Below are 23022 nucleotides of genomic sequence, written 5' to 3' on the forward strand. Positions count from 1 at the left end.
CTCCGGATCTTCATAAACCTGATAGCTCAGGTTTCTCTGTAGTAATGTGAGACTAGAGACCATACTCACCCAATGGAAGAATTCAGTAGAAATTTTAGCCTTTACAGGTATATACCCAAGTCCTAATCATTAAGCCTGAAAGATGACAAATGTTTGCCATGAGAGGAACAGTTTTTAATGCTTGTAACTAAATTAATCAGAAGAAAAAAGAATGATTATTCATTTTGGTGATGATCTAGGTGTAAGTCCTAAACAATGGATATTGACTGTCACAATATTTATATTCATGTAAAAGTGATGAACCTTTTTCAGAGATGTATAGCTTATACTGTATTTTGTTTTAGGTGTCACCTTTGAAACATTGCAATTGTTGAAGTATTATCCTCATTTCATAGCTGAAGAAATGGACAATTAGAGAAATTAGTTACCTGGGATTGTCTGCCTTTTATGCCTTTTCTGTAACCTTACTTAATGTACTATTCAGTTAACGGTAAATAGAAATACATAGCTTTCAACAATCTTGTGCTACATTTTTCAAAAATGGGCCGCTTCCTAGAGCATCATCATCTGTTTGTCCTCTGAGCTTTTATAGAGACATAATTTATTTTTATTTTTTAATTTTTTAAAAATTTATTTATTTATTTGAAAGAGTTATACAGAGAGAGGAGAGGCAGACAGAGAGAGAGAGAGAGGTCTTCCATCCAGTGGTTCACTGGTTCACTCCCCAGTTGGCCACAATAGCCAGAGCTGGGCTGGTGCTGCGCCGATCCAAAGCCAGGAGCCAGGAGCTTCTTCCAGGTTTCCCACATCGGTGCAGGGGCCCAAGAACTTGGTCCATCTTCCACTGCTTTCCCAGGCCATAGGAGAGAGCTGGATCGGAAGTGGAGCAGCTGGGTATCGAACTGGCACCCCTGTGGGATGCTGGTGCTTCAGGCCAGGGCGTTAACCCACTGCACCACAGCACCAGCCCCTTATTTTTATTTTTTAAAATATTTATTTATTTGAGAAGCAGAGACACAGGGAGAGAGGTTCTGCATTCGCTGGTTCACTCAACAAATAGCCACAATGGTCGGAGCTGGGCTGATCCAAAGCCAGGAGCCAAGAGCTTCTTCCAGGTCACCCACGTGGGTGCAGGAGCCCAAGCACTTGGACCATCCTCTACTACCTTCCCAGGCCATAGCAGAGAGCTAGATCAGAAGTGGAGCAGCCTGGACTTGAACCTGCGTCTGTATGAGATGCTGGCACTTCAGGCAGCGGATTACTTGCTACACCACAGCGCCAGCCCCAGAGACATAATTCTGTGCCATATCTCCCCACCTCTGGCTTGTAAATCTGACTGAGTTCTAACATTTCCACTACTTGCTATACAGTAGTTATTTCAAAAATGTTTTACAGTCTTCACATCTGTCATTTCTAATGACGGTCTATTCCATTCAGTTACTATACCATTCTCCCCTACTGACAGACATTTGGGCTAGTTCCAGGTTTTACCTCCAATATATTATACAAAGCTGCAGCTATAAATATATTTGTAAAAGTGGTTTTTTATTTTGAATTATTTCTTTGCAATACATGGCATGAAGTAGGAATGCTAAATCAAAAGCTGCCTTTTAATGACTTACCAGCAAATTTCCTAGCCAGCTGAGCCTGTTCACAGCAATATGTGAACTAAACCTAAAATTTTCTATCAAACCAAAAGCTAGTGTTGGGTTTTCCCACTTAAAATATATGACATGGTATATTAAAAGTTTTTTTAAGGTGCATGTCTGTAAACTGCTATTATGGGATGTTTTCTCCAGTGTTTTACTGGGGGAACACCACGTGACTTTTCTTGTCCTCCATTAGACATGGATGACAGAGTATTGGAGACAGGATGTTAGCTCGATAGATTTTTATCAGTTCTTTAAAATTTTAGAGATAAACTTAACCTATAGTGTTAATTTTTCTCTACTTTGTTGTTTTCATTTTAATCTCATTTTAAATTCTGTGTACTATTTCCAGTTTAATAGAATCAGTGCACGCATTATATTGCGTTATAATGGGTACATTTCTGCTGTTTTTGTAATCAAGAAATTGTCTCTATTTTTCATTGGAATATGTGTATTTCATTTTCTTCTACTTAAACTACCTCATTCACTTTTTTACTTTTTGAATTATACAAGGAGCTTTGTTCAAAAAGCTCATGAAAAATGCAAATTATGAAAAATACTTTTTTCACCCAAAAATAAATTTATCTTTCAGTTCCATTTTTTCCATGAAATTTATAGTATCTCATATTTTATGATATCAGTTGACTATCAAAATCAGTTTTCTGCTGTACTGATTTCCACTTTCATCAACAGTATTATTATTTTAATGGGCATTTTTCTCTATCAAAATGTTACATTGTGGAAACATGGGAAAGCATATAAAAGCACAAAGAAGGAAATGAAGGTACTCAAAGTTGGCTGTTGTCAGGTAACTGTTTGAGTCCATCTGTCCAGTGTTTTTTCAAGACATGTTTTCCTTTTCCCTTTCTCCCTTCTTAAGTCAAAAACATGCAATACAAAGCTAAAGTACTAAGTAAGCAGTGATTTTTTTTTCATTAGCTTAAATTTTTACTTTGATCATTATGTTTTTTTTTTTTTTTAATTTATTTATTTACTTGAAAGTCAGAGTTACACAGAGAGAGGAGAGGCAGAGAGAGAGAGGTCTTCCATCCACTGGTTCACTCCTCAATTGGCCACAACGGCTGGAACTGCGCCGATCCAAAGCCAGGAGCCAGGAGCTTCTTCTGGGTTTCCCATGTGGGTGCAGGGGCCAAAGGACTTGGGCCATCTTCTACTGCTTTCCCAGGCCATAGCAAAGAGCTGGATCAGAAATGGAGCAGCCAGGACTCAAACTGGCGCCCATATGAGATGCCGGTGCTTTAGGCCAAGGCGTTAACCCACTGTGCCACAGTGCTGGCCCTGGTCATTATGTTTTAAATTCATATGAACCTGAGCTATTTCTGGATTTTTTAAAATCACAGGCAGTTTTCTTATTGCTTATTTCCAATGTATTCTAGTTGAACAAAGCTAAGAATATGGGAAGCATAATTTCTTTATCAATAAGTACTTAATGATATGTATAAGGCATTGGATAAATGAAAACAGTGCCTGGCACGTTGTAAGCGCCACTTTAAATGTTGGTTAAATAAACTGTATGTTGAATTATGATTGGGAGAGAGGATACCATTCTATATCACTTAAGAATAGTATTTGGTTAACTAAACTCTACTTACTATGTTGAAAAGATTTCCAATAGTAGGGTTTGAAATAAAATATTCCTCATGTTAACCTTCTGTTACCCAGAAAAGTACAGCAGGAAAACTTTTCCTAAGGATATTGACATGAAACCACAGGTGTAAAAATCTCACATGTCTGCATGGATAAAATACTATAAATTAAATGAAAAAGAAAATGATTAAGTTGAAAAAGTTATAACACAGAATATACAAAGAGGCTTTACAAACACACATCAGAACGACAATGTGCTTAACAGAAAGTTAGGCCAAAGGACATGAGCAAATATTTCTCAGGAGAAATGCTGATGGATTTAGAACACATGACCAGGGGCCAGCACTGTGACTTAGTGGGTTAAGCCGCTGTCTGTAGAGCCAGGATCCTGTATGGATGCCAGTTCAAGTCCCGGCTATTCCACTTCCTTTCCAGCTCCCTGCTGATGCACCTAGGAAAGCAGCAGAAGATAGCCCAAGTGCCTGGGCCCCTGCATGCACGTGGGAGACCTTTGGAGCTCCTGGCTCCTACTGTTGAGGCCGTTTGGGTAGTGAACCAGCTGGGAGATCTCTCTCTGTCTCTCCCTCTCTCTCTAACTCTTGACTTTCAAATAAATAAATAAATCTTAAAAATAAGAACCGTGTGATCAGATATTCAAAATTTTTCACAATTTTAAAACAATTTTATATGTTTAGAAACAGGTAGAAGAATTTTTAAATTTGGAATTGCAAAGATAAAAAGAAATTGTAGGCCGGCGCTGCAGCTCACTAGGCTAATCCTCCGCCTTGGGGTGCCGGCACACTGCGTTCTAGTCCCGGTCGGGGCGCCGGATTCTGTCTCGGTTGCTCCTCTTCCAGTCCAGCTCTCTGCTGTGGCCCAGGAGTGCAGTGGAGGATGGCCCAAGTGCTTGGGCCCTGCACCCCATGGGAGACCAGGATTGTGGGGAGCAACTCGGACTAGACTAAGTTACTGGAATTAAGACTTATTCTATGCATCTGCTTTCCCACAATATGGCGCTGGGAGAGGAGAAAACAGCTTCTACGCAGCTGCCTCCAGTTCAACCAATAAACTGTAGGACCTACTCCTGATTGGAGGAGAGCAGCGTACTCGGCGTGTGGGCAGCCGAGTTAGGATTGGCGGAGGAGGACTATAAAGGAGGAGAGAGACGGCATGCACCAGGAACATCTAAGGGGAACACCTGTGCAGCCCCCAAGAGAGCCGGCCGGTGGAGTGCCGCTCCCCTGCGGAAGTGGGGAAAGTGGCCAGGGGGAACTGCCCTTCCATGGAGGTGGAAGGGAAAGTAGCCAACCCGGGAAGAACCAGCAGCAAACCCGGGGAGGGCCGAGCAGACGAAAGAACAGCGCAGGGTCCTGTGTCGTTCCTCCACGAAGACGGGGAACGACAAGGATAAGTACCTGGCTCCTGCCTTCGGATCAGCGCGGTGCACCGGCTGCAGCGCGCCAGCCGCGGCGGCCATTGGAGGGTGAACCAATGGCAAATGAAGATCTTTCTTTCTGTCTCTCTTTCTCACTGTCCACTCTGCCTGTCAAAAAAAAAAAAAAAAAAATTGTAAAACTTGTCAGCACTGGGGGTCGGCGTTCGGCCTCACAGCTAAGCTACCAGTGAGGCACTCACATGCCTGTGTTCTAGTTCCACCTCCGCTCCCAGTTCCAGCTTCCTGGGAGGCATCAGGTATGGCTCAAATACTTAGGTCCCTGCCCCCATGTGGGAGACCTGGATTAACTTCCTGTGTATCATGCATTTGGGGAGTGAACCAGCAGATGGTAATTCATTCTTGCTCGATCCCTCTCTCTATCTCTCCCCGCCCCCCTCCCTTTTTGTTTGTTTCTCGTTTCTGTCTCTCAAATAAATAAATACTTTTTTTTTTAAAGTGCTAAAATGATGAAAAAAGTAAGGAAAGACGGAGAAACTGGTAAGGAGAATAACTACAGTGAGGTATCCTGGATCAGATCCAGAACAGGAAAAGGCAATAGTAAAGAAATTGTTGAATTCTGAATAAAATCTGGAATTTGTTGATAGAAATGTACCAGTGTTAATTTCTCAGTTTTGACAAATATACCATGGTATGTAAGTTGTTAATATTGGGGAAAGCTGAGTGAACGGTATATGAGATCTCTGTATGCAGTATTTGTAGCTTTTTTTGGGGGGGGGGGGCGGGACAGGCAGAGTGGACACTGAGAGAGACAGAGAAAAAGGTCTTCCTTTGCCACGCTGATCCGAAGCCAGGAGCCAGGTGCTTCTCCTGGTCTCCCATGTGGGTGCAGGGCCCAAGGACCTGGGCCGTCCTCCACTGTACTCCCGGGTCACAGCAGAGAGCAGGGCTGGAAGAGGAGCAGCTGGGACAGAATCTGGCTCCCCGACCAGGACTAGAACCTGGGGTGCTGGCGCTACAGGCAGAGGATTAGTCTAGTGAGCCGCGGCGCCGGGCCAGTGAGTGTAGCTTTTTTGAAATATGAATATGATTTTATTCCAAAATATCAAAGTTGTTTATTTGAAAAAAATCAAAGAAATTTAGAAAGAAACACAGAATTATGATATTAGAGGTGGAAGTTGCTGTATCCTCCTTTGGATGACAATTTTGCAATAACTGTCGAAATAAAAGTACAGGAAACATTTTATGGAATGAAATACTGCTCAACTCTAGAATAACAGAATAAAGCCAATTAAGATCTTTTTTAAGGTGCATAGTTTCCCTTGACCTATTCAGAATCATTTCTTTTTTGTTTTTGTTGTTTTAAATATTTATTTCATGTATTTTAAAAGGGGAGTTACAGAGAGAGAGAGCGAGAGAGAGAGATGAGAGAGATCTTCCATCTGCTGGTTCACTTCCCAAATGGCCACAATGGCTGGGGCTGAGCCAGGCTGAAGCCAGGACCCTGGAACTGCATCTGGGTCTCCCATGTGGGTAGCAGGGATCCAAGTACTTGGGCCATCTTCTGCTTTCCCAGTTGCATTAGCAGGGAGCCAATTGTAGGGGTCAGAAGTAGAGGAGCCAGGACTTGAACCAGCACTTGTATGGGTTGCAGGCAGCAGCTTAACCTGCTGTACTACAATGTGAGGACCTCAAAATAATTTCTGATGTATTTTTTCTCCACATGTAAATAATGGTATTTATTGCAACTTGTTTACAGTGGCAAAAGTCAGTAAGTAGATGACTGATTAAATAATTATGATGGCATCACACAATGGAATTTTGTGCAGCTGTTAAAGAGATTGCAGTGCTATATATGCGTTCATGTAGAATGATTTCCAAGGTATGTCGTTAAGTAAAGTAATGGTTGGGGCCTGTGCTGTGGCGTAGCTGGTAAAGCCACTGCCTCCAGTGTTGACATCCCGTATGGGCGCCGGTTCAAGTCCTGGCTGCTCCATTTCCGATCCAGCTCTCTGCTGTGGCCTGGGAAAGCAGTACAAGATGGCATGAGTCCTTGGGCCCCTGCACTCGTGTGGGAGACCTGGAGGAAGCTCCTGGCTCCTGGCTTTGGATCAGCGCAGCTCTGGCCGTTGCGGCCAGCTGGGTAGTGGACCAGTGGATGGAAGACCTCTCTCTCTGCCTCTCCTTCTCTCTCTGTGTAATTCTGACTTTGAAATAAATAAATCTTAAAAGTAATGAGTAGCATAATATGTATATTCCTTTTTTTTTAATTAAAAGGGGCTATATATGGGAAGACACACATACCAGTATATATGCATCTTGATGGATATATAATTGCTTCTGGGGATGGAGTCTTAGCCAAGGGTTAGGAGAATGACTCACTTTTGTATTATTAACCTTTCATACTACATGTTTCTTATCCTATGCAATTAATATTTTATCAACCAAAAATAATTATCCTTTATAAATAAATAAATGAAATAAGGCCAGGATGCAGAGTGTTATTTATCTCGAACAGAATAATCCTCAACGCAGGACCTTTTCTTTGCTGGCTTTCAGGAAGGAATGGTGACTGTGGAGGTGTAAGTAGAGGCTGGAATGATGTATGTGGCCAGCCTTGGTCAGGGGCTTTCTAGACACACATGGCAGTTCTTCTGTGTACCAACCAGGATATCTTATTAGTGGAGCAAGCCAAGAACACAGAGGAGAGTTGTGGGGGTCTAGAGTTGAATTTACAAATTCCTGCCTGTGATTTCAAAACTCTATCCAATGTTTGTATTCTAAAGGCGTTTGGAGTTCTTGTCCCTGTCCTGTGCTAACCTGCCTCCAAACCATGCGATTCTTCCTGCTGGGATGCTCCCTATTCTCCAGCTGCGCTTACCTTCCTCATCTGATTGACATACTCTACATTTTTTTTTATTTTTGCTTTTTAAAGTTTATTTTGCTTTTATTTATTTGAAAGGCAGAGTGACAGAGAGGCAGATAGATCTGCTGGTTCACTCCCCAAAATACCTGCAACAGCTGAGTCTGGGGTAGGCTGAAGCCAGGAGCCAGGAACTCCATCCGGGTCTGGTCTCCCATGTGGGAGGTAGGGACCCAAGTTTTTGAGCCATCACTTGCTGCCTCCCAGAGTGTGCTTTAGTAGGAAGTTCGATGGGGAGCAGAGGTTGGATCCAATCCCAGGCATTCCAATGTGGGATGCAGGCATGGCAGCCTAACTGCTGTGCCACAATGCCTACCCCTCCAACTTGTTTCCTTCCTTCCTTCCTTCCTTCCTTCCTTCCTTCCTTCCTTCCTTCCTTCCTTCCTTCCTTCCTTCCTTCCTTCCTTCCTTCCTTCCTTTCTTTTGACAGGCAGAGTGGACAGTGAGAGAGAGAGAGAAAGGTCTTCCTTTTGCCGTTGGTTCACCCTCCAATGGCCCCCATGGCCGGCGTGCTGCAGCTGGCACACCGCGCTGATCCGAAGGCAGGAGCCAGGTGCTTCTCCTGGTCTCCCATGGGGCGCAGGGCCCAAGTACTTGGGCCATCCTCCACTGCACTCCCTGGCCACAGCAGAGAGCTGGCCTGGAAGAGGGGCAACTGGGACAGAATCCGGCGCCCCAACCAGGACTAGAACCCGGTGTGCCTGCGCCGCAAGATGGAAGATTAGCCTGGTGAGCTGCGGCGCCGGCCCAACTTGTTTTCAAGTGAAAAATTGAGCCCATAGAAAAGTTCAGTGAATTGTACAATGAACCCTCATATACTTACCACCTAGTTTCTATAATTAACATTTGACTATATTTGCTTTCTCATGCATTTCAAAGATACAGATTTCAGTATACTTTTTAAAATTGTTTTTAAAGATTTACTTATTTATTTGAAAGAGTTACACAGAGAGAGGAGGAGGGGCAGAGAGAGAGAGAGAGAGAGAGGTCTTCCATCCGCTGGTTCACTCCCCAAATGGCTGCAATGGCCAGAGTTGGGCCAATCCAAAGCTAAGAGCATGATGCTTTTTCCAGGTCTCCCATGTGCCAGGAGCCCAAGGACTTAAACCATCTTTTACTGCTTTCCCAGGCCATAACAGAGAGCTGGATCAGAAGTGGAGCATCCAGGACTCAAACTGGTGCCCATGTGGGATGCTGGCACTGCAGGTGATGGGGTTTACCTGCTATACCACAGCACTGGCCCCTATGATTTACTTTTTTTTTTACTTTTTTTTTAATTTTTTAAAATTTTTTGACAGAGTGGACAGTGAGAGAGAGAGAGAGAGACAGAGAGAAAGGTCTTCCTTTGCCATTGGTTCACCCTCCAATGGCCGCTGTGGCTGGCACGCTGCAGCCGGCACACCGCGCTGATCCGATGGCAGGAGCCAGGTGCTTCTCCTGGTCTCCCATGGGGTGCAGGGCCCAAGGACCTGGGTCATCCTCCACTGCATTCCATGGCCACAGCAGAGAGCTGGCCTGGAAGAGGGGCAACCGGGACAGAATCCGGCGCCCCAACCGGGACTAGAACCTGGTGTGCCGGCGCCGCAAGGCGGAGGATTAGCCTAGTGAGCCACGGCGCTGGCCTATGATTTACTTTTTAGAGCTCTATTTATTTGAAATGTAAAGCAACAGAGAGGGAGGGCCAGAGATTTTCCATCTGCTGGTTTGCTCTCCAAATGGCCACAGCAGATGGTTTTGTGCCAGATAAAAGCCAAGAGCCAGGAACTCCATCCTGGTATCTCACATAGGTGGCAGGGGCCCAAGTTCTTGAGCCACCTTTTGCTTTCCTAGGCACATTAGCAGGGAGCTGGATTGGACGTGGAGTAGCTGTGACTCAAACTGGCACTTAGATAGGGGATGGTGGTGTGCAGGTGGTGGCCTAACTAGCTATGCCACAGTGTCTGCCCCTGTGATTCTTTGTACTTATTTTTCTTATTTATTTTGCGGCCGGTGCTGCAGCTCAATAGGCTAATCCTCTGCCTGCGGCGCCGGCACACCAGGTTCTAGTCCCGGTCGGGGCGCCGGATTCTGTCTCGGTTGTTCCTCTTCCAGTCCAGCTCTCTGCTGTGGCCCAGGAGTGCAGTGGAGGATGGCCCAAGTCTTTGGGCCCTGCACCCGCATGGGAGACCAGGAGAAGCACCTGGCTCCTGGCTTCGGATCAGCATGGTGCGCCGGCCGCAGTGGCCATTGTGGGGTGAACCAACAGAAAAGGAAAACCTTTCTCTGTCTCTCTCACTGTCCACTCTGCTTGTCAAAAAAAAAAAAAAAAAAAAAAGATTTATTTTGCTTATTTGAAAGAGTGACCAGAGAGAGGGAGAGACAGAAATAAAGATCTTCCATCCATTGGTTCACTCCCAAATGGCCACAATGGCCATGACTGGTCCAGGCTAAAGCCAGGAATTAGGAACTGAACCCATTTTCCAGGTAGCAGACAGGGACCCAAGTACTTGAGCTGCTGCCTCCAAGGGAAAACATTACTGAGAAGCTGGAATTGTAAGTAGAGCCAGGACTCAAAACCAGGCACTCTGATTTGGGATGCAGGTGCTCCAAATGGCATCTTAACCACTACACAAAATGGCCACTCTGATTTTTTTTTTAAAGATTTATTTAATGGGGCCAGTGCTGTGGCATAGCAGGGGAAAAAAAAGATTATTTATTTGAAAGAATTACAGAGAGGCAGAGGCAGAGAGACACATAGATATTTTCCATCCACTGGTTCACTACCCAAATGACTGCAATGGCCAGGGCTGAGCCAGGCCAAAGCCAGGAGCTTAGTCTGGGTCTCCCACTTGGGTGAAGGGGCCCAAATACTTGGGCAATCTTTTGCTGCTCTCCCAGGCACATTAGCAGGGAGCTAGAATGGAAATTGAGTAGCTGGAGCTTGAACTAGTACCCATATGGGATACTAGCATTGCAGGTGGCTGCTTTGCACTGGCCCCAATAGTGTTTTTTTGTTGTTGTTGTTGTTTTTTTTTTTTTTTAAGAAAAAGTTATACATAGTGAATTTATATTTGGGTAAAATATATACTTGAGTGAAATGCTCAAATCTTAATTATATCATTTTATACTTTTAAAAAGTTATTATTTGAGAAGAAGAGGAACAGAAAAAGGGAGATCCCTTCCTCTGTTAGTTCACTTCCCAAGTGACCTTAATGGCCAGGCCCATTGGGAGCTAGGAACTCAATCCAAGTTCTCCATATGAGTGCCAGGGATCCAACCCACCAAGCCACCCTTGCTGCCTCGCAAGGACCACATTATCAGGGATCTGGAATTGGGAACCAGAAGTGGAACCTGAACCAGGTTCCCTGATATTGATATGGGACAAGAGTGTCTTCATTTAATGCCTTTTTGACAGAGGCATGCACCTCATGTAGCACAAACCTCCTTTAGGATTTAGATGTAGAACACATCCTCAGAAAGTTTCCTCATCTTCCTTCCCAGTCAGTTCCCATATGTACTCTGGTGGTAATCACTGTTCTGATTTTTTCACCGTGGATTAGTTATTCTCAAACTTCATGTAAATGAAATCATATAATATGAACCCTGTTTCTTTCATTCAGCATAATGTTTTTGTGATTCATCTGCTTTCCTGTGTGTCTTCTTTTTGTGGCTGGGTAATACCCCATTATATGAATGTTACAGTGTGTTTCTCCATTCTCTGTTGATGGATGTCTGTGCTGTTTACAGCTTTTGGTTATTATAACTAAAGCTTCTATGAACATTTTTGGTAAGACTTTTTGTGGACATATGCTCTTGGTAATTAGTAGGTTGTAGAGCAGGTGTCTATTGAGATTTTTTTTTAATAAACTGCCAGATCTTTTCCCAAAATGACCGTACTGTTTTGCTTTATCATCAGTGTAGGAGAGTTCCTTATTGGTGTTGCAAAAAATATAAGAATATACGCAAACATTTGCTTTATCTGGATATAAGCCCTTTGTCAGATAAAAATTTTCTGATCATTTTCTTCCAGATTGTGGCTTATGTAGTCATTTGGTGAGCAGAAATTTTTAATTTTTGTAAAGGCTAATCTATTGGATTTTCCTTTTGTGTTAATACTTTCTGTGTCCCTAAAGCCTTTGCCAATCTCTGGTCTTAGGGATGTTTTTATATATTTCTTCTGATAGCTTTATAGTTTTAGATTCTATGTTTAGGCTTATGATCTATTTTAAACTACTTTTCATGTGTGGTGTGAGGTTCCTTTTTTTCAGAATGGATACCCAGTGATTTCAGCACTACTGGTCATCCATCTCCCACTAGATTGCTTTGGCATCACTATAGACATTTCTAATGGTTTAAAGGACAGGCTTTCTTGGTTATCCAAACAGAGAGAAGAGTTAATCCATCCTTGTCTCCTAAACCTTACTTATGTAGTAGTCTCCCTTATCTGCAGGGAATTTGGTCCAAAACACCCACTGGGTGCCTGAGACTGAAGATATTGCTAAACCTTATGCACACTATGTTTGTTCCAATTTGTACGTGCTTTTGAAAAAGTTGAGAGCTGTCACCTTTTTGCTTAAAGGAAGCGCTTTACAAATTCTCTTTGGCATATCTGAATTTCCAGCATTGCTGCTGTTGCACTTTGAGGCCATTATTCAAGGTTACTTGAACACAGACTGTGATACTGCCGCAGTGGGTCTGATAACCGAGATGCCGACTGAGTGGGTGGGTAGTGCACACAGCATGGATACACTACACAAAGGGAGCAGTCATATTGTGAGCAGTTTGGAGCAGGACTGTGTGAGGCTTCATCCCACTGCTCAGAACATGTAGTTTAAAACTTACAAATGGTTTACTTTTGAAATTTTCCATTTACTATTTTTGGACAATGGTTGATTGCGGCACATTGAAACCTCAGCAAGTGGAACTGGGGTGGGGGTTTGTATTCTAGGGAATTTTCTGTGGTTGGCAAGGAGTGGTAGTGACTGTGGATTATCTGTTCTGTCTGGACATAGGATGACCAGTGTCCCAGTGAAGGAACGGGTGAAGGTGTCTCAGAACTGGAGGCTGGGGCGCTGTCGAGAGGGGGTTCTGCTGAAGTGGAGATGCAGGCAAGTACCCTCTTTACTGTCCTGAAGCTGCCTGGGGCAGAGAAGCATAGTGGCCAGTGAAACAGCTGGTTCCAGCCGGAGAGTGACTGGGCTCTCTTGGGTGGGGTGGCCCTGGGGATCCTTCAGACACCACAAAGAGGGACAACTGCTTTTCACATTGAAAAACAAGAGTACTGGAAAGGTACATTATTTTAGAAAATTTCATTTTTTATAATCACTTAAAAATTATTGTAGAAATGTTTTAAAAATAGAAGTTTCAGGCCGGCGCCGCGGCTCACTAGGCTAATCCTCCGCCTAGCGGCGCCGGCACACCGGGTTCTAGTCCCGGTTGGGGCGCCGGATTCTGTCCCGGTTGCTCCTCTTCCAGGCCAGCTCTCTGCTGTGGCCAGGGAGTGCAGTGGAGGATGGCCCAGGTGCTTGGGCCCTGCACCCCATGGGAGACCAGGAAAAGCACCTGGCTCCTGGCTCCTGCCATCGGATCAGCGCGGTGCGCCGGCCGCAGCGCGCCGGCCGCGGCGGCCATTGGAGGGTGAACCAACGGCAAAGGAAGACCTTTCTCTCTGTCTCTCTCTCTCACTGTCCACTCTGCCTGTCAAAAAAAAAAAATAAATAAAAAATAAAAAAAAAAAATAGAAGTTTCAATCCATCTGGTTTTACAGTTTTTTTATGGACCCTTTACTCTAGGGAGTTGCTTCTCTCCTGGTTTCCTTTAGCTCTCTCTCTCTCTCTCTTTTTTTTTTTTTTTTTAAGATTTTATTTATTTATTTGAGAGGTAGAGTTACAGACAGTGAGAGGGAGAGACAGAGAGAAAGGTCTTCCATTCACGTGTTTATTCCCCAAATGGCTGCAATGGCCAGAGCCACACCGATCCGAAGCCAGGAGCCAGGAGCTTCTTCCAGGTCTCCCACATGTGTGCAAGGGCCCAAGAGCTTGGGCCATCTTCTGTTGCTTTCCCAGGCCATAGCAGAGAGCTAGATTGGAAGTGGAGCAGCTGGGACTGGAACCAGCCCTCATATGGGATGCTGGCGCCACAGGTAGAAGATTAACGTACTGTGCTACAGCGCTGGCCCCTCTCTTCTTTATTAAAAGACAAAATAAGAATTAAAAATTTGGATATGTATGGGTAGGTATTATTAGGTAGAGCTTGGGAAAAATGCCAAGAAATTTAGATGATGTTGGTGCTCTGCTAATGCCACAAATTTTATGCTTCATTAGTGCTAACTTAGTTCATAGAGTTTGATTCCTGCCCCCAAAGTGTTTCTTGATTGGTTGCAGTGGGAGGGACCCTCCTGACTCCTCATTCCAGGTTGACCTGTACCTGCACTGCCAGACGGAGCAGGCTTCTTCCTGGCAGCCTTTCCCTCTTGCTGGTGTCCCTTGTCCCTGGTTTCACTGGCACCAGTTGCTGTGCATCCTGTGGTGACGTTAGTGATAGCGGTAATGGCAAAGAAACTTCAGGAGAGAGAGACGGATTTTTAAAATGAAGAGTTTATTTCACTATCAAGGTTTTGCCCCTGACGTCTTTTTGGGCTGGTTTCAAGCAGTCTGGCAAATAAACACACAGAACAGTTAGCAGCAGGCTGCCCTGGGATTCTCCACTGTTCACCTGGCATGAACCTGGTTTCTTGTCCTAGGCAAATGGCTGTTTACCAGATGGCTCTAAACACATGAATTCCAGCCTCTTCTGTTTGTTGCCTTCTTGACTGTCCCACACGCTCATGCAGGGGCTGTTGAAGAGAAAATGTGCATAATGAGTGGGAAATTCAGGCATCTGTACACACTGTACACATGTTCCATATAATATATGCATGCACTTAAACCTCTTGGGTAGAAATTCAGTTACTACAAAGTCCAGGCTGCATTTAATGGGCCGTCAAGTCAATTTGTGGAACTTTTCCACATTCCCATGACGCTTGTATTAAGGAGTCTGGGGAAGAAACAGTCCAGTTTGCCCAGTCTGCTTAGACAGGCTTGGCAGTGGGAGATGGTGTCTGTGCACGAGCGAGAATCAGCTGCCCCTGTGCTTTTCCTGGGCCCTGGGAGCTCCAGGAAGCCTATGCAGAGTGGGACAGGTGGGCTGTGTTTACCCTGGGCATGGGGCTTAGTCCCCACCACAGAGCCTGGTGCCTGGCAACCTTCTTTCTTCTTAAGACTGATGCTGTGCTGTGGGACAGGCCTGTGATTTCTTTTTTTTCACCCAAATTTATTAAGAGTTACAGGGTTGGGGGGAGAGATATCTTCCATCTGCTGGCTCACTCCCCAGATGGTTGCAATAGCCAAGGCTGGACCGGGCTGAAGCTGGAAGCCTGCATGGAACTCCATCTGGTTCTTCCATGTGGGTCATAGGGACCCAAGCACTTGGGGTCGTCATCTGCAGCCTTCCCAGGCACATTATTGGGGAGCTGGATCAGAAGTGGAGCAGCTGGGATTCAAACCAATGCCCGTATGGGATTCCAGTGTTGCAAGCAGTAGCTTAACCTGCTATGTCACAATGCTTGCCCCAGGGCTGTGATTTTTTAAAATATTTATTTATTTGAAAGTCAGAGTTATATAGAGATGAGAGGCAGAGAGAGAGAGGTCTTCCATCCTATAGTTCACTCCCCAATTGGCCTCAACAGCCAGAGCTGGGCCGGAGCTTCTTCCAGGTCTCCCATGTGAGTGCAGGGGCCCAAGAACTTGGGCCATCGTCTACTGCTTTCCCAGGCCATAGGAGAGAGCTGGATCGGAAGTGGAGCAGCTGGGTCTCGAACCAGCACCCCTATGGGATGCTGGTGCTTCAGGCCAGTGCGTTAACCTGCTGAGCCACAGCGCCTGCCCCAGGGCTGTGATTTTTAACTTGTCTTCCTCCTACCAGATTGTAAAGGGAATCTTTAACTATTTGTTGTCTCTGAGAGCTGACTTTGTCCTTAGCCTTTGAACTGCAGCAGACTTTTTCTGTTGTCACTCCTACCCTCTAACACAGAACCTAGATATCTCTGTGAGGATCTAGGTATCTCATCAGCCAGTTAGCATCCTTTCCTTATGGCTTTATTCCTTTCACTTAAAAGTGGCCCTTTTGCTCTGGTTGGGTAGGGAATGGGGCTTCCTAAGGGGTCACTCCTCTCTTCTATCATGTGCTAACTGACTTATTGAAAAAGAATGTGTATGGGAGCCTTACAACATTGAAACTTAACACCTCTAATCAATGAGGACGCAGAATAAAGGACAGTTATTTCACCTGGCTGGAAGATTTCTTTTGGCCATTGAATTTTGTAAGCTTTACCTACCCATGAAAAGTCCCGCTATCCAGTAATTTAGATGTTAAACATTCTGTTAAAATGATATTTACTTGGTCTTCTAATTTTGATTCTTTTAGAAGGCCTAAGGATTAGGTCATCAGGAAGCTCAATCACTCTAGTTTTCTGAAAGCACAGGGTAGGTAGTTCTGAAGGAGGGCTAGCTTAAGGTGTAGGCTATTAGCTTTAGAGCTTACCCATGCTGAATTGGGGATTGGTCAGCTTCTTAATGATTCGAATCGGGTTTTCTTGCTGTCCCTTCATGATTCTTTTATGATTTCATGATTCTTCATGATTTCTTTTATGTCTCTGTAGTCAGATGCCCTGGATGCAACTAGAGGATGATTCTCTGTATGTATCCCAGGCTAATTTCATCCTGGCCTACCAGTTCCGCCCAGATGGTGCCAGCCTGAACCGTCGGCCCCTGGGAGTCTTCGCGGGGCATGATGAGGACGTTTGTCACTTCGTGCTAGCCAACTCGCATATTATCAGTGCAGGAGGGTAAGTGCTGCGGGTTCTACTTCCCCGTCTACCCCTCCCCCTGCAGGCACCTTCTGCAGGCTCTGCTTTCCTCTCTCAACTCGGAAGGAACGAGGAGGGAAACTAGAAGAAGAGGTAGTGGCTTTTTTTTTTCCCACTTAAAGCAGAGATTTACCAGAAGAAGTTAATAGGGTTAACTGGAGAGGGAAAATAGGAAGAGCCTTTAATGAAAAGTGAAGCCAGTTTTGATACTCTCCAGGAGGAAATTAATTTTGTTTCCCAGCTCTGTTCAGCCCCAACTGAGCTGAAGAAGAAATGGTATCTAGGAGTTCAGCACATTATTGGGCTGAATTGCCTAACACTTAGCAAATTTGGATATCGTTGCAGGCTTGGGTTGTTTCGGTAGGCTTGTCTCTCCCTACAGAGAGAATAATTGACTCTTGGGGGTGGGGTGGGGGCTCATTTCTCTCCTAGAGATGGGAAGATTGGCATTCATAAGACTCACAGCACCTTCACTGTCAAGTACTCGGCTCATGAACAGGAGGTGAATTGTGTGGATTGCAAAGGGGGCATCATTGTGAGTGGCTCCAGGGACAGGACGGCCAAGGTGAGGTGGTCTCCCCTTGACTTACTGTTGTTCGCGCCTGTCTATAGGGAGTGGGGTGGGAGAGGGTGGATAGAGCCTTGAGTCCCAGGATTGGCTAAGAACGCTGGGTGGGGGCAGGGGAAACGACACAATAAAGAACTCACTTATGCCTCTGGCATGCAGCTTGCCATGCCAGCTGGTGTCCCTGCCAGCTGGACTGGGCAAGGAGTGGACAGTGGCTGGGAAGCTTGCCACTCACTTGAAATGTGGCGTGAACTCAAAAACAGAGGGCCTGGCCAGCTTTTCCTCCCTGAGCTGAATTTCCTCAAGTTTGTGGGTTGAGTTCTGACCCCAATATTTTATTTTAAAATCTTCCTTCTTTTGCTTGCTCCCTGTGTAGGGAGGTTAATTTTTCACCACCTTGTTTATAAGCAATCAGGCTGATAATTAAAATATGTTTTTGCTGTGTCTCTGGAGAGTGATGTGGTCAGCAAGCAGTAGAGATGCTGAGAAAAGGGGGTTGTTTGTTGTGCCATTGCCAAGTTGCCTGGTCCGCAAACATCTGCCAAGGCATCGGAGGAGGCTGATGGTGTCCCCCAGCCTTGCGGATCCAGCTCATCCACGTCTGGGTCGATGGTTTCCCATCCATAAGACAGAGAAGAAATTATTTCTCCATGGCTGTCTCCAGCAGCCCTAGCCAGTGTCTACGGGGGCCTGGCCCTTTGGGGCTGCCTTAGGAAATTTGCTGGCAATTGAGTTGGTGGTACCGGAGGCGCAGGAGTGTCTTGCTTGTTCCCAGCGTCTGGAGCCTCCTTAGTGCTAACAGGAGCAAAATGTTTGTCGGTGTCAGCAAATGGGTCTCTAAGACCCACAGGGAGAAGATGGGGGAGAAGGAAGTTGCAGTCTTTATAAGCTAACTTCTCTGACTCCATATACCTGTCTGGTGCTTACTCCTTCATGTGGAAAATGTTGCTAATGGATGTGATAGGGGGACTAAATACGCTGCCTTCTGTCTATGGAAGTTTCTCCTCCCTTCGCTGTTTTCTGCCTTACTCTTTGTGGTCCGTCAGAGACAGTGCATATAGCACAGGAAAACCGGAGAAAATCCCAGCCTTTGGAAACAACAAGAAACCGAACTCCCTGTCCCCTGCTTCACAATCCTTAACCTCATACTACTTCAGGTGTCTGATTGGTCACTGCCTTTGTACCAGTCAGGCAGTGATACTGGCTTTGTTGGCTGTACTGCCCAAAAGTCAGTTTGCTGCAAACCTTTTGTGGCTTGTGTGACCTGGATGTTCCCACCTCCTTCTAGCATCTTCTGGTCATGTCATTAGACTCCCCCTCCATTTCTTTCTTCTGTTTTCTGTGACCTGATACTTAGTGCAGTATAAAACTAAGCTCCATGATCACAGGTAGCAGTCTGAGGGTACAGCAGGTTTTTTTGGTGTGTTGGGTTGGTTTTATATTTAAGTACTAATTCATCCCTATGTAGTAGGTTAGATTTTATGAAGATTTAAAGTAAATACTTTGTGTTATCACCAAAGCCTCTTCTTCGTTCTGAAGATTTCTTTTAAGTCAGCAACAGAATTCTCTTCTGTTCACACCTGAAAGGTGGTCAGGTGTTTCGGGCCTCCCTGGTGACCTCTCAGCCCACTCATCTTGTGGGGCTTTCTGGATGCTGCTCAGGCTTCCTCCTTGCTTTTGTTGAATTTGATTCCACCTTCATGTTCTGGCCCATTTCAATGTTACTCACAGTGTCTTTCATAAGCAACTCTTTTCGGTAGCATCCGCCATTCTGTAGCTGCTTCTGCAGACTTCTTTTTTTTTTTTTTTTTTTTTTTTTTTTTTTGACAGAGTGAACAGTGAGAGAGAGAGACAGAGAGAAAGGTCTTCCTTTGCTGTTGGTTCACCCTCCAATGGCCGCCGCTACTGGCGCGCTGCGGCCGGCGCACTGCGCTGATCCGATGGCAGGAGCCAGGTACTTATCCTGGCCTCCCATGGGGTGCAGGGCCCAAGCACTTGGGCCATCCTCCACTGCACTCCCTGGCCACAGCAGAGAGCTGGCCTGGAAGAGGGGCAACCAGGACAGAATCCGGCACCCCAACCGGGACTAGAACCTGGTGTGCCGGCACCGCAAGGCGGAGGATTAGCCTACTGAGCTGGGGCGGCGGCCTCTGCAGACTTCTAATACACCTAAACCTACATCAGAATCTGCAGTGATGTTTGCCTTCTGTAAATATCTGTAGCCTATACTTTGGAAGTTCCTCAAATACATACTGTGTTTTAGGAGAGATTCATTTTATAGAATGAAGGGAACCAAAACATTCCCTTTGCAAAACTTCTGAGCTAAGGCGTGCCCAGAGAGCCCTTTTTCCCCTCCTGCAGCCCAGTTTCATATCTGCTGTGACTTAGCTTGGTTGCCTCTGTGGGCTTTAGTCGGGCTGGTCCCATCCTGAGATGTGAATGGATGATAGCTCAGTTCTTGTTGGGCCTGGATGGTACTGGCTACTCCTTCATTTCCTGCTTTATTTCTCTCTCTTCATTTGCACCAACAGGTGTCTACTACATGTGAGGCTTGGGCATGAGGCACCAGGCGGAGGCCATGGTGAGGAAGATACAGCCTGTAGAGGGGCGCTGAGAAATGTGTGCACCTGACTGTGAACCTGCTAGGAAGTGGTCCGCACTGGGAAGCGCATAAGGTTCTAGGAGGGGCCGGCGCCGCGGCTCACTAGGCTAATCCTCCGCCTTGCGGTGCCGGCACACCAGGTTCTAGTCCCGGTTGGGGCGCCGGATTCTGTCCCGGTTGCCCCTCTTCCAGGCCAGCTCTCTGCTGTGGCCCAGGAGTGCAGTGGAGGATGGCCCAAGTCCTTGGTCCCTGCACCCCATGGGAGACCAGGAGAAGCACCTGGCTCCTGCCATCAGATCAGCGCGGTGCACCAGCCGCGGCGGCCATTGGAGGGTGAACCAATGACAAAGGAAGACCTTTCTCTCAGTCTCTCTCTCTCACTGTCCACTCTGCCTGTCCAAAAAAAAAAAAAGGTTCTAGGAGGGAAAGGAACAGGAAGTTCAGACGGTAGAGAGGCCATGTCTGGCTCGGAAGAGGAGACTTTATGAAGGAGAGCATGTTTGAACTGGTTATTTTTTCTCAGTTATTTTTCAAAGTATAGATTTGCTTATTTATTTTGTAACAACGTAGGTTTTAACCAGGCATTGTGCTAATTAGCACTTCATGTATTTAATGTTTTTCATTTTATCCTTCAAGGTACATTTTTCTCCTGCATAATTGTGCTTATAATGTACTTTGGACACCCAGAATACCTGTCGTATCTACTCTATTACTCTATTTGATAAGGTTTTCCATTGTTACAGATTGTTCATGTCATCCTTAATGGCTTCCTAATGGGCTAATCATAATTTACTTACAATTTTTCCTGTTGGGTGGGTGTGCACATCCTGGTCTTCCTAGAGTCATAAGAACCACCATCATCAAAGGCCCAGTACTTAGGAATGCTGTGCTCCTGGGCTGGGTGCTTTGTATTCCACTTTGCATGCTACCACCCCAAGAGATAGTCACATTTCTCATTTGATACATGAGGAACCTGAGGCTAAGAAGTTATAAAACATCCCTGAGTGCAAACACAGTAGGTAGCAGCTAGGAATCCAGATTCCAGTGTCTGCATGGTTTTTCTGCCACCCCGAGCTGCAGAGAGTATTTACCATTTAGGTTTTCTTTGCCTTTGTGTTATTTTCTCAAGATAGATTCTCATTGAAATTGCTGAGTCAGGCTTTGGTCATTTTTAAGGGTCTTCACATACACCACCAGTCTGCTTTTCTAGGGGCTATATAAATGTGCACTCCCCTGGAGTCCTTCTTAGGGTTGGGCCTTTTTGAATTTGGCCATTGAGGATAAAGGTATGATCAGCAAATTGTTGTCAACTCCTGTCCCTCAGGGGCCATGATACTTACGTTCCTGGAGAATGGTGCACTACCGGGCATGCTTCCTGAGCCGCTCCTGTGGTACTCCATGCCAGTACCCTTGTCCTGTGGTTTGCGGGATCTAGGAACCCACCAGCCAGTTTTGTGGAGGGTGCTAGTGTGTTCAGGGGTAGGCTGTCCTCATAGGTTTTGGACTCTAATCATTAGAGTCCTTAGCATCTCCCCACCCCAAAAGCAAGAATGCACCTCCCAGGCACAAGGTAGGGCTCTCTTCCAAGCTGGGGCTGAGAAGTGCATCTAGTTACTGTTGAAGGGGACTGACCGGGGCCCAACCAGTAAGCCAGAATCAGGGCCCTCCAGGAACAGTGATATTTACCCTCCTTGTTCAGGATCCTCTTGTTAATTTCTTTTCCCTGTGTTAGGAAGAATTGCTCTTACCATCTCCCATCCCCCATCAGACACATGCAAACTCTAAGAAGCACTTTCTCCTTTTATAGGGAACAGATACCATGTGACCCTAAGAAGGGAGGACCACACCCACTCCATCACCAACCCCTTAAACTCAAGGAATGTTTTCTTAAAGTTCTTCCTTCTAAGGTCCGGCCTGCGCTTCTTATGTTCCCCTTATAGCACTACAGGGACCTTGAGAGGTCGTTGATCCATCTGGCAGCCTCAGGATCCTCTCTGTGCCTGCTGTCTGGGGACAGCCCTGTAGATTGGAGGTTTCCTTTCTGTTTGGTTAGGGGCTTATGTCCCTGTGTGTGTCATCTGGGCCAGGGGGGGCGAAGGGGGGGTGCCCTGTGCTTAATGGGACAGTTGTAAGTGCACTGACTGCTGAGAGGGCTCGGGGAGTGTTGATTAGAGCTAAGCCCGAGTGGCTGCTAATGTACATTCCTGACTGATAGGGACCAGATAATGTGCTCTGAGCAATATTTTTAACCTGTAGGAGATATGGAAGCTTAAAAGAGTTAAGCTTTTCTGCTACTTTTGGTGACACTAGGTGCTAAATTCCCTGCTGACATGAATAGCATTGGATCCTGCGCGTTATCAACAAACAAACAACAACACACCACCTTCTTGCTTTGAAGTCTTCTTCTTCCACTCTGTCCTTCCTTTGCATCTTTCTTCTTATTCTTCTCTCTAATTCTATTGCTGTGCCTCCCATACTGCGCCTATACTGCGCCTTGATCTTTCTTCCTCTCTCTACTCCCCTCCCCCCAAAGTAAACTCTCAGTGAGTGACAAGAGAAGGGAAAATCTACAGATGTGGGGAAGTTGCTGAGAGAAGCAAGCCCCATCTCTCCACCTCTGCTCAGTCGAAACTGAGCTGAGGAACTTCCGACTGCCTGGTATAAAGCGGGCTAGCAGGTTCTGGCTCTCCCTGGAGCTAGGATCTGTGTGGGAGGCGGGAGAGCCGGAACTGGAGAGGCCTCTCTGTTGGTCCCTGGAGCTCTGTGTGTGCAGGATGGAAAGATTCTCCATTAGCTCATCCCCTAGGCATAGTCACCACACTGGTGCACCTGTCCTCCTCCCTGATCCCAGGCAATGCCAACAAGAACGTCTCTTCTCCCGTTTCCAGGTATGGCCTTTGGCCTCAGGCCGGCTGGGGCAGTGCTTACACACCATCCAGACTGAAGACCGAGTCTGGTCCATTGCTATCAGCCCATTACTCAGGTAAGGGAGATACGTTTGGATATGATTTTGTTCCATACAATAATGCTTTTCTTTTGCTAGGTCAAGCGAACTAGAAAATCTGCTACCAGGTTGCTTTGAGATACTCTTGGAGAGTTTAGATTTGTCAAGTCCAGAGACTTGAGGCTTATTTAGGTTACTTCATATGTCCATGGGGTTGAGATAACCACTCAGGTACTCTTTCCCTCAGCACCCAACCCCAGCAATGTTCAGAGAAGTATTCTGTATTGGAATCTCTAAGAACCTTACTGTTAACCGGGAGCAGATATGCTCTAGGTTCACTCCCCAAGCAGACACCTCTCGGCACCCCTGAAAGATAACAGCACAACTTGTAGCTCTGCTCCGTGCCCCTGGAAGACGTTCTCGGGAGGGTCCCTTGCACAATTGAGTCGTC

At 45.9% G+C, this 23022-nt stretch overlaps 1 protein-coding gene across 6 annotated transcripts in view; it reads left to right on the plus strand.

Moving 5' to 3' along the window:
- FBXW4 (F-box and WD repeat domain containing 4) overlaps positions 1–23022 on the plus strand; it is a 93410-nt gene that overhangs the window by 13643 nt on the left and 56745 nt on the right. For 3 of the 6 annotated variants that reach the window (XM_051823522.2, XM_070057336.1, XM_008270381.4), the window contains exons 2-5: positions 12565–12660; positions 16251–16436; positions 16890–17022; positions 22516–22610. In XM_051823522.2, coding sequence (XP_051679482.2) covers positions 12565–12660; positions 16251–16436; positions 16890–17022; positions 22516–22610 — 510 coding nt within the window. Of the gene's footprint in view, positions 1–12564; positions 12665–16250; positions 16437–16889; positions 17023–22515; positions 22611–23022 lie in introns of all 6 variants that reach the window. The other 3 variants (XM_051823523.2, XM_070057335.1, XM_070057334.1) reach the window with 1 other exon arrangement.

The sequence above is a fragment of the Oryctolagus cuniculus genome, chromosome 15 (assembly GCF_964237555.1).
Source record: "Oryctolagus cuniculus chromosome 15, mOryCun1.1, whole genome shotgun sequence".
Classification (NCBI taxonomy): Eukaryota; Metazoa; Chordata; class Mammalia; order Lagomorpha; family Leporidae; genus Oryctolagus; species Oryctolagus cuniculus.